Source organism: Falco punctatus (assembly GCF_963210335.1).
Source record: "Falco punctatus genome assembly, chromosome: 4".
Taxonomy (NCBI): domain Eukaryota; kingdom Metazoa; phylum Chordata; class Aves; order Falconiformes; family Falconidae; genus Falco; species Falco punctatus.
Genome location: NC_137583.1, coordinates 11,940,615 through 11,955,188, shown reverse-complemented (window position 1 = coordinate 11,955,188; position 14,574 = coordinate 11,940,615). Strand labels below are relative to the sequence as shown.

Here is a 14,574-nt window from a genome sequence, read left to right as displayed (position 1 = left end):
CAGAACAGAAGGCCAAATCCATCCACCCCAGCAGTCAATTCTTCTATCATTCACACATATCATTTCACCAGTCTCCAAGTGGAAAGTCTTAGCTACTACTTCTTTAAGTCTAAGAAAGAAGTTAGCATAAACACCGAGGTACTCCTACAAGAGGACTTTTTCTCCAATCAAAAGAATTTGTTATTCCAGGATTATTAGAGCGTTTCTGAAGAACTAAGATGTAGCCTCCTCCTGTGTTTCATCTCTTTCCAGGGTGCAGCCTACTTCACCCTAACCCTAAACACAGTCATTGTAGTTCTCCAGTTAACAATCATCTGGTATTGCGTCCTGATGCTGTCAGAGATCTCCTCTGATGGGTTAGGCTGCTCACTAATCAATGATACTAAAAGAAAAAACGAAAAGGATGAGTCTGCAGTTTCTCCCACACTTCTTGCTGCAATCACTCGAACACTCCCAGCTGCACGGACTGGATTTGACCACTTCAACGACCAAAAACAACCCACATATTGCAGAAAGGAGTAGTTCTTACCCTGTGTCCACGCCAAACCAAAGTAACCTGTTAAAGAAAGTAACACAGCTGACAGAAGGTTTCCAATAGAGGTCCTGGCCTTCCCACGGTCCTGAGGGATCCCGTGACACGTTTTTACAAGAGCCAGGACCCTGGTATTCTGCCAAACTACATACATTTTGTCTAAACTAAAATTATGACTACAGCTTTAATTCAATATGCTCTCCTTTACTTCCGATCCTAAACTGCTGGCAAGAGCGGTTGGACCGGTAAGCACCTGCCTTTCTTTTGCCCTTTAGGTGACTACGTCATTGTGCTGCCTGAACAGGTGCCAGCAGCTAGAGTTGCACAGCAAAACCATTTAGGAAATGCATCAGCTGGGTAACTAACCTGCCTTAGCTGAGCTGCTACTCCTACTGGGAAACCCGTAAATCCATCTCTGATACCTTGTCATGGCACTGGTTGCGATAATAATGTGAAACCGGGATATCCCAGCTTTTCCCCTCACCGTTGCCAGTGTGATGATCCATCATCAGTCTTTTACTTGCCCAAGGCAAACAGCATCTTGCAAGGTTGAGGTGTAGCGAGGTAACGTACTTTGGGATCCTTCAGAGTTAAAAAAAAAAGCGCATCAATCTGACAGGATGAGAAAGAAGCTGCAGCAGAAAAAGAAGGTGTGAGGCTTACACAAGCACCCACACCCTTCTACTCTCCTTCCATGGAGTCTCTGAATCTTACCCACGTTTCCTGAAGTCAAACTCCCCTGTGCCAGGCTGCTTTCATGCTCAGTGAGGAGCACAGGGGGATGCAGAGGATTACCCTACATCCTTATGAGCTTCTAGTACTCAGAACCCAAAGACTTCTTTTGCTCCTCTGATCAGCCACGTTCAGATGCATATTTAAAAATAAGACAGACACTGAACTCTGTCTTGCCCCCTGAGGGAACTGCAGCCTCCTCTTTCCAAGCCGCCAGTTCAGTGCTGGAGGGAATAGGCAGCCTCGTGTCAGCTCCAATACAGATTTTAAAATGAAAGGGATGCAAACGAAGAGGACAGAAGAGAGGAGAGGAGGGAGAGCGCGAGACGGTACAAAGACACTGGAAGAAAGCAGGTGAAAAAACGAAGACAGAGGGGAAAGGAAAAATCTGAGCCCAGACTCTAGAAAGATATAATTAAAGAGAGAGAAGGAGGAGGAGGCAGCAAAACCAGGCAATAGCATGCATCTAACTTGCTCGTGCATACTACAAGAAAAATCTTATAGGTGGCCAGAACTGCCCATGCTAGGTGAGGAGGGTATCACTCACTCACAGCAATATCACTGATCTACACGTAGTTTGTAACATAGGTGAAATACCTGCAGCCTGAGTTTCAATCACAGAATGTCACAGAAGAACCCTAGAACAATTTACCCTACAGCTCAAATGTTTGCTGTGCACTATCCTGACCTTACGGAGACCCACCTCAGTGCTAGCATGGCATTCATAACGGGCTTGAATTCAGCACACCACAAAAAAATAAATCAAACCAAAAATACAATGGAGAAAATAACTTTGCAGTGCTGTACAGCACTTCGTTCTGGTGCCTGCAGGTCAAAATAGGGATTCCTCAATCTTCATGTTTCTAGATCCTGCCCAATAGGGTTGGCAAATTTCTAGTGTTTTTAAGCTTCGGAGAAGGATTCCAGATAGTTAACCTCAGGGGAACAGTTTTAACTTTACGATATTGTTGGTCTATTTAAAGAAAAAAGAACTAAAGGAAAAAAAAAAAAAAGAGATAACCTAACACTTCCCTAGTAGTAAGCTTCCAAATAAGAAATGCCAAGTCAGAAATCAAGAGGGCAGGTTCTTACAGCTCTACAACATGCAATTCCAGAAGCTTGTCAAAACTTCAGTGGCACTTGAGAAATTTGTGCCAAGATCAAGAAACATTTCCAACTGTTGATTCCGAGGCAGTTATCAGGAAGAATGCAAGCTTGCCTGAGGGGAAACATGTAGTATGGTGTGAACTTACCATCCTGCTGTCAGGATGGACCAGGTACCACTATCAAGTACAAATCAAAACTGATGAAGCCAAGGAAAGTACTAACAGAGAAAGCAAAGCAAGAACAGAGATGGAGCAAGAACCAAGGATCACAAGGAAGAGCAGGCAGGATCCAGATGCACAGTTACAGCCTAGAGGCTTGTGGAGCATTTCAGAGCCACTGAAGAAATTCCCTTCCATACCTGGCTCATGGGTCCAAACATCAATCAGCTCCAAACCTGCCAGGCAGATTAATTGCAGACAGCTACAGGTTAACGCACAATCCTTATAACCTTTCATCCACATGACAGTGTACTAGACTGCTGTGCTTTGGAAGACTGTTCTCAAGGGAAGATGCCTACTTCCAACCTTCAAGCACTGCAACACTCCTACTGCTTTATGTTGTCCCTTAAGAAAAGCTTTTCATAGCAGCAGTGAAAGCTTTTTGCACTGAACAGCTGGAACCAAAGTCAAAGCGCAATCTGGCAGTTTTCTTGGCTGAACAGAGGTGCCACTGAATCTGAGCGTCGCAAGCAAAAAGTCCATATCGACAAAGGTTCGAGATAGTGGTTCAAGCTATTAAGAGGGTCAGAACTGCAATTTGCAGGATTTACTAGAAGAATATTTTTAACCCTATTCTTCTGCTACAGCTGGCATCCAGGGAATCTCTCTCTTACTTCCCTCCTTTAAAGAATTTCTTCCATAACACCTATCAAAGCCACCATCTTCCCAGCAGGAACAGCCAGGACTTGCTGTTAGGTCTCCCCAGATGCTCAGATTAGCTAGCTCTCTTCTCCATGTGGGAACTCTCGGATCCCACAACTTAGTGAAGCAAGAATTTGGATCTGAGATTCGTGTTTCCATGAGGGATTTCTGTCGTTATAGGAGATCTGGTTCCAGACAAAGCCACTATGAACTATGTGACAGCATATGAATTCTCTCCTATATATTCCTGCTGTGTGATCTCACTCTTCGTTTCTTCACACACCCCTTTTCTCTATAGTATTGCAACACTTCATTGATTCAACACAATCAACAAGAGAGCACGAAGGCAGAGGCAAACTCTCAGATTGGAACAGCTGGTTTTCTTGATGGCATCATGTCCCAAAGAGAGGTAAGGAATCACAAGAAAAGAGACTGCTATTCTCAACAGCAAACAACTCCACACCGGAGAAGAAAGCACAACCCTGCTGACTGTAAGAAAAAGGCAGCAGTGGGATTTTGAATACATTTCACACTCCTTGATGGATCGTGCCTGAAGATTTTGTGGGAAAGCAGAGCACAGAGGAAACCATGCTTCAAAGCCTACCACTGCACTCGCAGGGCCCGTGAAAACTTTGTAAATATGATCCCCTGCTATACTGTCCAAAGCCTACACACAGACGTGCTGACATGACCAATTCCTCAATGGCCACACTCCACTACTACTAATCCCCACCCACACTAAGGTTTGGAATAAGCTCCTGTCAATCATGCCAGAGTGGGCTTAATGACAAATGGACAAGGATGACCAGTGGGGATGGAAAAAAGTTGACAAAAGTCATTGACCCTGTGACCAAGGTCTGAACAAGGACTGCTAGACATAATAGCCACAACACACAGCAGCAAGAAAAAGCTGCCAGGGAACTGCCTGCCTGCTGATCAGCAGGAGAAGGTGCTGAGGCCAGCGAGGATTAGCAGCTTCTCTGGTCCCCAGGCGTGAATTTCCCAAGCATGAAACATTTGACTGAACAAAACAAGAAGAGGTGCACAAAGCAAGACCACAAGCTACCTTAGATCCATGAGCTCTTTTCTTCTTACAGGTTGCTCACACCTAACACCACATTTTTTACCTCACCCTAAAATAAGAGAACATACATTAAAGGATCAGGGTATTAAATTCTGAAAGCTGGGCCCTATCCATATCCCCCTCTTGCAACAAAGGGCGTGCTTCCATTTCTCAAAAGCAAAGAAGGAAATCGATACTTGGACAGAGAAGGCAGACTCCAAAGGACAATCCTTAAAAACAAGGCTGCTCTCTCTTCTCAGTTGCTGCAGTGCTGCCCTTGTTGAGTCTCTCCATGAAGCTGATTACAGTGGTAAGCACAAGTCAGCCCCCCCTCAAACATTTAGGCAACCAGAGGCCATTTCATGAGCAACAGAACCGACGCCACTTGGATTCCTCCAGATTCATGCCTTGAAGTTGAGTTCCTCTGTGACCAAACTGATGTCTAATAAAGGGCGAGTCAATACCATTCCCTCCTGCACAAGCACCGCTGGGGTCCCTTTCCTCCACCTAATTGCCTGCTTTCACAAGACATACAGGAACTTATTACTTCAGAGCCTTTGTGCCTTCTGAGGAACACCACTGCGACTCACCAGCAGGTTCAGAGTAAGCAGAGTGGGACAGAAACCAGGCTCACAGCCGCACAACATGGTTACAAGAGTCCTGTTTCCTTAATCAGGGTAAAACTCCAGACACGGCTAGGGGGGGAGCCATAAATTCAGGGGAAGCGCTGGCACATTAAACCCAGAACAGTGTTACCCGTGACACCTGAGCAGGCTCTGCCCTGCTCTCCAGGGGCTTCTCTGTATATGGCAAAGCTCCTGACCTTCCAGCATCTGTTCAGCTTTTATACAAAAGCAAGTCAGGGCCCTGTAAAGAAGTACAACGTCTTTGTTGACATTTCAGTCCCTGAGAGAGAAGCTCTCCTTTGGCTTTGTGTCACCCACCTTTGGCTATGTCAGAAAATAGCGCATAGCCTGTTCTCTCAAGCAAAGCCGTTTGCCTGTGCAAAGGTTCCCGGCAAACAGACAGGAGGTGGCAGCTGGAGAAAGGAGACCTGGGATCACTGCACACAATCTCACCTTTTATTATTTATCCACATTTACTGAACACAGCCTGGCTCTAATCCATCAGTGCAAGAAACCTGCTAATACACCTGCATGATTGGAGAGACTTTCCTGCATTTTATGGTGCTCTATTGCAGCAAATGTCAAGGCTCAGCAAAACAAGAAGGTACTAGGAATGGTCTCACACAGTCTGGGACCTCTCTTGCTCATCTCCCAAACAGCATATATTTGTTACTGCATTAAACAAGGAAATGGAGAACATTCTGTTGTCTCAAAGTCATGCCATAGCTTTGTGTGCACATAATACCCCCCATCAGCACAAGAATAAAGTAAGACTTTCACATTTAATAGCTTCCAAAATGCTTCTCGTTCTTGAACGAGACTCAAGACATTTGCCTCAAGACATTTGCTAAAGGCTAGAAAGAGGGGACATTAGAACATTACACCCTGTCTACTCTCAGCAATGAACCTCCTTCTGCTCCAGAGAGGTCAATCCGGAGTCTGTACAGATGCTTTAAGGCTGGCTTTTGCAGAACAATAAGGTGGTTACTGCTGCAGTACAAGCTCCCCACAAATATTTCTCTCGTGCACTCCAGCCCGATCACAGTGCCTTCGTCATGTCAGCTCAAGGTACATAGAGCTGGGAAGAATCTTACCTGAATCACAGCATCCAATATATTTTTCCATGGCTGTCTACTTCTACAAGACTTGAGATTTCCCGAGCCTCAGGATACTCCTGAACACACTTAGGCGCTACTAAAAGACAAAATACAACTTTGATGTGCCAAAGGAAGTTAAACAGTACTGCCAACATCCTAGAGGCCCAGAAATATTATGGAGCTTGTTAAATGATGATAATCCTAAGTAGGCCACCTTCAGCACTACTAAAGACAAAAGCTTTCAACGGTTCCTGTTGATACGGCCTGAGGGAACCTCTTGTGTTCAAACTCAGCAATTGGCGTACACCTGAATCCATGAGAAGACACAGTAGTCACGTGTCAGAGTGCCCAGAGGGTCATTAGAAGTACCCATATAATTTACTGACATACTATGTTTAGCTGCAGCCAGCGCCCCAAAAGCAGTACACATTTTCTCTCCTTTTCTGCCCATGAAAAGGAATCAGAAGTGCTCAAACACAGAATGAAGATGGCATTGAGACGGGACAAACAAACAGTAATTCAGTCTCCTTTCCAATTCCTTTGGAGAGACCAACAAGTCTTCACATCATATCTATAACCAGAAATTCTCCTATTCTGACAAAGAACTTCTTTGATAAAGTTATCAAGTATGTAATTGAAAGAGTATATTACTTGCCCTGCTGCCTCACCCAGAAGATAAAAACCTCAGTTCTTCGATATTTAGAAACTTCCTCATTTTTCCTAATCTTGTGCCAATATGCCCCTCTAAATTACACAGTTCTTCCTGAAGTTTATACCACAAAGATGTGTTTACCTATACTTTTCTTCCGAACCTCTCTCTTATCCTGAAGCATGCAGATAAATCACTTTGCCAACTATAGTTTCACTCCTTGATCCAAACGCTTACAGTCCTACTGGCAAAGAAACTCTTACAGAAGAGTGTCCTTTAAAGTCCAGCAGCAGCGCAAGGACCCACGGCGCAGCTGGGCACAATGGGCACTATCTGATCCTTAACAGGCAGCCACACAGAACCCACAAATCAGTTCAGTCCAGCATCATTTACCTATTTCCACGATAGTCAAGAGATCACTACATAGAAAAACTCCAAGAACAGAAAGAAGGTGCTGTTAATGTAACATCTAAAGAAGCAAGGTGTGACCTAGAGGGAAACTTAATTGCTTAAATAGCTGGGTTGGGGCACCACACAGTACTAAAGAAGAGAATAAACTACAACCGCAAGTCATGAGTAGGAATTATCATTCAGAAAATAAGACAGATATAAAAGTTTTAGAGCAGACTGGCCTGAATGAAAGGGAAAAATGTCACAGCTGCTACCAGCTCACAATTTTTTAAGCTTGCTTTTTGTTCCGTTATCTCACTTCCTGAGGACACACGTTGTGAATGAAACTTCAAACAAGCAGAAAGGAGATTTGAAGATCCAGGAGTCTGTACAGGTGCAAGTAACTGTAGTGGGAAGGTACCATCCCAGACCTGGCAGAAGGACACCATCACCTGCCAAAGGCTTGCAGGACCTGGATAAGGGGGTGCTCCCTTCAGTTTTTAAGACAGCATCCACAGCACACAAATCACCAGAATACTTGGAATTACCCTCACCAGAAAACTCAAAGAGGGATCCAGGGAACAAGTAAATGAAGAAAAACATTCTCCATTTCCATGTGAAACACTTGTATCAGTTCAGGATTTAAGTACACGTTCTGCAGAGAGGAAGCTGCAATGATCACTGTGCACACTTCAAACTGTTCAGGAGTTTAAGAAAAATAAATAAATGTCATTATCTTCTTTCACCAATGTTAAATTCATTCTGAGAAAGGAACAGGTACCTGCAAAGACACAAAAATGCTGCAGATGTAGTGGTAATTGTTCAGAGCTCCCAGTCCCCCAGTAAAAGAACAGTGTAATAATGCTTTACTAATAGACTGAACTAAGTAACCCTTAGCTTTCCATTACACAGCTCAGTGAAGTAACCCAACAGATGAGCTGCTCAGAAAAATAAACCCAGTCCTTGTGGGCAGCAAACGTGGACTGATAGACCGAGTGGGAGAGAATGCAGAGGCAGATGGGTAGAGGTAATCGGAAATGACAGAAAGATAAGCAGGCAGAGGGCAAGCAAAGAGCTTGAAGGACAGAGGCAGAAGACCTGAGATTTTACAGACACAGATATTTGAAAAGTTAAATCAACAGCTTTCCAACAGCATTATTTTTAAAATCATTCCACCTAATATATGCAGGGAACCAGCTGCTTGTAAAATGACCTTTAAACCCTACCTACCATACCTTATTAGACTAATTCAAAGCTGGAGGTTGGCTGATCCTGAAATCCATTTATACAGGACAAACAGGCACTCAGCAGGGACAAAGAGCGAACACACTGTCAAAATAATTCCGCCTGCATTTCTGGCTGCACACCCAGGATGAACACAGAGCAAGCGCGCTTCTCCAACTTCAGAAACAAAAAGCTACACGAGAGACTGCAGCACCATCCTGACTGAAGGCTTCACTATCTGCTTCCCTCACGTGACAAGGTAACAAACTCTTAATTATAACAAGTGTTGGCTTTCTGGACAGCTTCTGTGAATGCAGAGGTCTTTAAGAGCCTTTCACCAACTCTTAAAGGCCCCTAACAAAGGTCTCTAATCAAAAAAGATGTTATAAACAAAAACAAGTTTCTTGCCAACAGAGGAAAGTATCAGCAGCAGAGCTAACTCTAGTACTACATTCAGGCCACTGTAACACACTGTCTTCAGTGTCTTGTGCCTTTATTTGAAACACTGCTGTCCAGAAAGGTAACTTAAACTGGCTTAAGAAGGTCTAACTAGGGTTGATGGCTTTAAATTGCTTTGGAAGCATCACAAGTATATTAGGAAACATTTCCAGACAAGGAGGCCTGTTGGGCTGACAGACAGTGGCACAGGGGGGTGAAAACCACAAACAATTAATGCAGGCACAATGCAGAAAGCAGCCTCTCTACAAAGGTTAGATTTTTGTTACAGAAATGCTTCATAGTCTTGGACAGAGAGGCTCTTGGAAAGAACAAACACTAGCAAGCAGGATCAGGGCAACTTCTGCAAGCCTCCTCTTCCAACATGCCATCACTCTGGCAAGAACAGGATTGGCTTCCTACTGATAGGAGGGCTCATCCATCATTCCTTAACTTCCCAAGTTCTCTTTCGCACGGCAAAGGGCTAGTTAGAGCAGTCTCGCTTGCTTGGTAGCAACTCCTCCACTGGATTGGGACCAATGCCACCAAAATAACCCCTGTACATGTTATCTACACAGACGCCTTCAGCTGATTGGTGAAGGCTTTAAATCCTATTAGTCCTCAAGGTATTCAGCCCCAAGACCTGCTAATAAAAATAGCTGATGGATGGTGTGTGGAAACTGCAAACTGCATGGAGCAGGCAACCATCCTGCACAGACTATGACCAACAAGGAGCATAACAAATCTTTGGTTTCCCCAGTTTGTCATGGAGACTTTGGCATCACCGATATAATTTCCCAAGTTATAGCCAAGTTGTCAGAGAATGGATCTAACATTAGCACGGAAGTTATGGAAGTCAGAGCTATTTTGGAACTTCTTGGGAGTCTGAAGGCATTTGACCTTGTGCTTCTAACCAGCAGTTGCTATCGACAGCAATTTTTGTGGATCTGTTTCAATCTAACTTCAGCAGCAAAACACATAGTTTAAAAATTGGAAATCAACTTCTTTCTGTCCAAGACTGCTTGGTCATCAGTCTCCCAGAATTAATCTGAGTAAGAATTTCCATTTCCAACTTGCCAACACAATGCTACAAATCTTTTGTGAAAAAATCTGGCATTAAACCAGCATGATGTATCACAACACACTCTCACCCCCAAGCAACTATTTCTCGTACTAGATAAACCTGACTGAATACAGTTCTCCGGAAAAAACTGCCTAACACACCACAGACAGCACAGAATCAGAGAAACCTGTTAGATACAGTAGATCCATGTAGATCCCATTAACTTAAGTCAAAAGAGAAACAGCTTTGGGAAGGAGGGAGGGAAAGAGTGCACGTGCACAATACAGAGAAACACATTCCTCTCCTGGTAGTGCCTGGCCCTACTTTGCTTGAAATTTTGATGCCCAACTTCAAATGAGCCTTTTCAGACTCACCCAGACTACATCACAGCACCAAGTCAGCTATGACCTCCCTCATTCCTGACGGGCTAGCTCTTCTAGTATTTTTATCACAGAAAAATTTAGACAGCTTATAAAACAGGTTCTGGCAAACTAAGTTTTAAAACAAGAACAACTGTAACACAGACCACATTTTAGCAGTAACAAAATAACAAATAGTTCAACCTTCAGAAATTGTAATAGTATTCTGACTTCTTTCCCCCTTTTAACAAAGTTGCCTTCAAAACCATCTACGAAACATGCAGATTTAGATTAACATTACCTGTGAGTGTATCTGAGATCATCAGAACCATCAAGCGAGAAATTAGACCCAAAGGCAATTCTGCCTCACCGTCACAATGTCAAAAAACAAAGAAACAAAACCCAGAAAACCAAAAATAAATGCACATGGACTGTGCATTTAACTGCTAGGCAACAGATTGTTTTTGAGAAGAGAACTGGGGTTGGAAGTGCTCCTTCCAGACCAGGCAAGATACAAGAACTTGAGAAGAGAAGATGATACAGGATATGGACTAAGTATCTCTGGAAGGGGAGCCTTGAAGCACAGCCAAGCGAGAAGAAAACTTTTAAGGTTATTTATGCTCTTGTTTTCTGAAAAAATTACAAACCCCAGGAAATGTCACATTGGAGCTTTATGTGGACTGTAGACAGCAGAGAAAGGTACTTGTTCACGTGGGTTAATGCATGCTGATGACATGCCAGGCTGTGGGGAACATCAGGGCTTCATGAAGTGCTGAGACTCCGAGCAACTGAAGAACTCGTGCCACCAGTTTTGCAAATACCAGGTACAGGCAGCAGCCATTTCCATTTTAAGTAGGCCAGCAGTTTGCTCTGGGACATGCCTCATATATTAAGATGGTGGTTTATGTCCTTTCAGGCAGCTCTGTATTTTTACTTTACCCACTGATGAACTCGAGAGGGTATGAAGCATTCCAGAACAGGAACTGCTACCTTAAAAATCAAAACAGTAACCGGTTCAGTCTTTTATAATTAGAAGCAAAATATGGATCCTTTTCACCTTTGCAAATAACAGGTCAGGGTATGCTTGGGTACAGTTAATCCACTGCTGCTCTCCTCTGCGTTTATGACTAAACAAACAGCAGCTGCCTGCAGCTTGCGGCTTCTCCACCGACTCCCTGGTGGAGACCATTTATTGAGTCATAAACTCCTCCGATAGTGTTATCACCACAGCATTTGCACAAATAAAGGTTGGAAGAAAGGAAGATTTTCTTTAAAAACCCTGACTTTACAGAGAAGGCAAGGAGAACACTTTACAGATCGGTTTGCTTTGAGCAAGGACCGACTGACAAAAGGCAGGGCAGGCATATACTTGGCGGAGGATGGCTGGGCATATCGTCCTCCAGATATGAAACACACAGATTTATCTAAAACTACAAAGCTGAATTTCAGAAAGCTCAAACAACCTTAAAGTCTTCCAAGTTAGATACATTGCATTTCAAGTAGCATACCGCATGATATAAATATATCTCCTTGATGAGACTTCAACAGCGAAGATCTACCTCTGCAGAATCCCGGGGGAGGTGAAACCCTGGCATTTCTCAGGCACAAATATGGGCCTCACTACACCTGGCCAAAACTTTATTCCGCCAGCCACACACACTGACTGCTACTCTCTACCCCAACAAGTACACCATCTACAAATCATTTTGCAATCCATCAGAATGGAAACAACACTTTAACAAGAGCCTAATGATCCAGAATGATCAAAGATACCTGCAGCGCAGCCTGTGGCATCCAGTGCGTCCCAACGCTGTTGCTCTTAAGCAAAGATTCAGGTTGCAGAAATGACAGCTCCCGGCAGGCCACGCTTCAGCGGGACACAAAATGCTGGAGTGAAACTGCTCCATCGGGATGGGACACTACACCACTACCTGCAGCATCTTCTCAGCCATCTAGGTCACTGCCCACAGATGAGAGATGAAGTTCCAGTAGAATTGCAATGTTCTACTGTGCGCGCCAAATGGGAACTGGGCTTTCGCTGGGATCACTTGGAAAAGCAGGCGCAGTAAATTAACCACATTCCTTTTTATTACAGTCAAGAGCAAAGGAGAATGCAGTTGACTCAAGGTTATGTTAAAAGTCTACCTCCACTGGAATCCAGTCAGTCAGTGTTTTGCAAGGGCTTGTTTGCATAGCAGAGTGACTCACAGTAAACGAGCGTGAATTTTCCCTGCACTTCCATTACGAACCCAGAATGTTCATATACAGAGAAGTTGCTGTACCATAAACTCACTCACCAGTTTATTGCATTTAATTTCCTTATGCAGACAAGCCCTAAAGCCTTGATAAAAGTAGGTTTACCTTTATCTGTTACGAATAGCAGAATCATGAGAAGCTGGACGCAGAACAGGGAGAAAGAGCGCGGAATTATGAATGGCTCCTAGCTCAATGTATACAGCTCCTATTGACAAGGGAATACATGTGTCTGAGTGTGCAGCTTTTTATAGCTTGGTTTGGCCAGGAGCTAGAGCGCAAAAATTTCACCTTGGTCCTTCTGTGAAAGACAGGTGCCTAGAGACAGTAAGAAAACACTTGGAAAGAGAGGAATACATGCTCTTCACTAACAGACATTTTTCTGCACACAGTCACAAGAAGCCAGTTCTGTTTGGAATCTCAAGTCACGTTAATGTACGGTCACCAGAGGCTGCATTTTTCAAGTGGCAGCTGGTCGGAGATTCCCTGGTATAACCACCAATTACGTAACAAATTAACCAACTAAAATTTGCTGGAAATTCAGATTTGCCTGCTGGTGTGAACAAGGCATAAAGGAAGCAGAATAGGTCATAAATATTCTGAAAGGCTTGTATGTGAGCGCCTATTTACAGGGGGTGGGAAGCAAGTCACTTAACAGGACTAAGACTTAAAAAAATAAATAAAATAAATAATTTGTTTTTCCCTTCCATCTGGACTCAAAAGTAAGAAATTACGCAGATTTCCACTGCCCACTCTCCTCTTCCTTCCACACCCTCTTCTCATTGGCACGAGATAAAACCTCAGGGAAACAGCAGCAGCAATTTTCAATTCTCATTATCTAACGGCAGCAGTAGCTCTTGGTGAAACTTGCGGTCAATAAACTACAGGCAATTTTAAAAGACACAATGGGAACTGCCCCTCCCACAGCTGTCCCATTATCCCGGCTTTTATTAGATTTAAAGCCAGCAATTTTTATGCTGTAGCTGAAGTTCTGCAGAGCCATGAAAACAGACCACCAGAAAAGATAAAACACTCCTAAATTAAACAGGAGACATTACAGTAACATACTCTAAAGTTAGAAAGCTTCCACATAAGCAAAGCACAGGATGCAGCAAGCAACCCAGAGCCTGAGCGGGCTGACACCGCTGCAGCGAGCCGATGGCGATGCAACCAAAACTTAACATTCAGGATGGTATAAACGGCAAAGTTAGCGAGCAGGTTAGGCAGGGCAGGTTGAAAGCATACTAGCTACAAAGGCAGGCAATCAGAGCAGGATCCTGCTCCCATAAGTCTACAAACATCCCACTACAGGCATTAACTTCGGTGATCACGGTCTGGATGTGCCTCCCAAGTGGCAGAAAGAAATACTCACTTGCGGATGGCAATTGAGCTGACCTGTTTCAGATGACTATTTTGGATCAGATGCGCCATGCTCTAGCAGTGCCTACTTTTCTCTCTTGACTACAAAAGATGTCCTGATGGCCAGAAAATATACAAAACAGGTAACATTAGTTATACCCCTATCATGCACTGCAATAAAATAACCTGTTCCAATAAGAGGGCCTGTACAGGAAATGAGTGGAAAATAAATTTCAAAACTCATTAAATAATTACCTGATATATTTGTCTGTGGGGCAAAAGTAACTGAGGGTGCATCCCAGCTCCTGGCACAGAGACATGCACAGCAATAGAAACGGAAACGGGTGTCCAAAGGAACAGTCTCAAACCAACGCAGTAAGGGGGAAGATGTGAAGAATTAATGTCATCCACTGTAAGCTGTAATTTTCAGTCTAGATATCTAGAGCTTGCTTTCTCTGAGTCTAATGTATACCATGCCCTGGAGACATTTTTACCAGCCATCAAAAGGAACTTGCAGAGAACCAGATGCTTCATTAAAGAATATTCACCAAGCCTTATAAAATCTTTAGTAAAAAGCAGAAGAACAAATCACCAGCGTTCAAGTGAGCTGAAGACACACATCCAGCTTTGATTACAACCTCCTGTACTGGAAAACAAATTGAGCTTAAAAAAAAAAAAAAAAAAGGAAAGGAAAAATACACCCAAGAAATCAAGAGATTCTGGCCTCTCTTTCCCACACTCCTCCAACCTGAATTTCCTGAATGAGGAATGCGTGAGACAAAGCCATTTGGTAGAAGATGCTAATTTAAACTTAAAGACAAATAA

General features: G+C 43.6%; 1 protein-coding gene across 8 annotated transcripts in view; it reads right to left on the bottom strand.

The window, feature by feature from the left end:
- CHCHD6 (coiled-coil-helix-coiled-coil-helix domain containing 6) overlaps positions 1–14,574 on the bottom strand; it is a 114,646-nt gene that overhangs the window by 21,137 nt on the left and 78,935 nt on the right. For 2 of the 8 annotated variants that reach the window (XM_080384913.1, XM_080384912.1), the window contains exon 8: positions 1,017–1,114. The exons of the other annotated variants lie outside the window; for them this stretch is intronic. In XM_080384913.1, coding sequence (XP_080241039.1) covers positions 1,049–1,114 — 66 coding nt within the window. In that variant the 3' untranslated portion in view covers positions 1,017–1,048. The remainder of the gene's footprint in view (positions 1–1,016; positions 1,115–14,574) is intronic. 8 annotated transcript variants of the gene reach the window in all.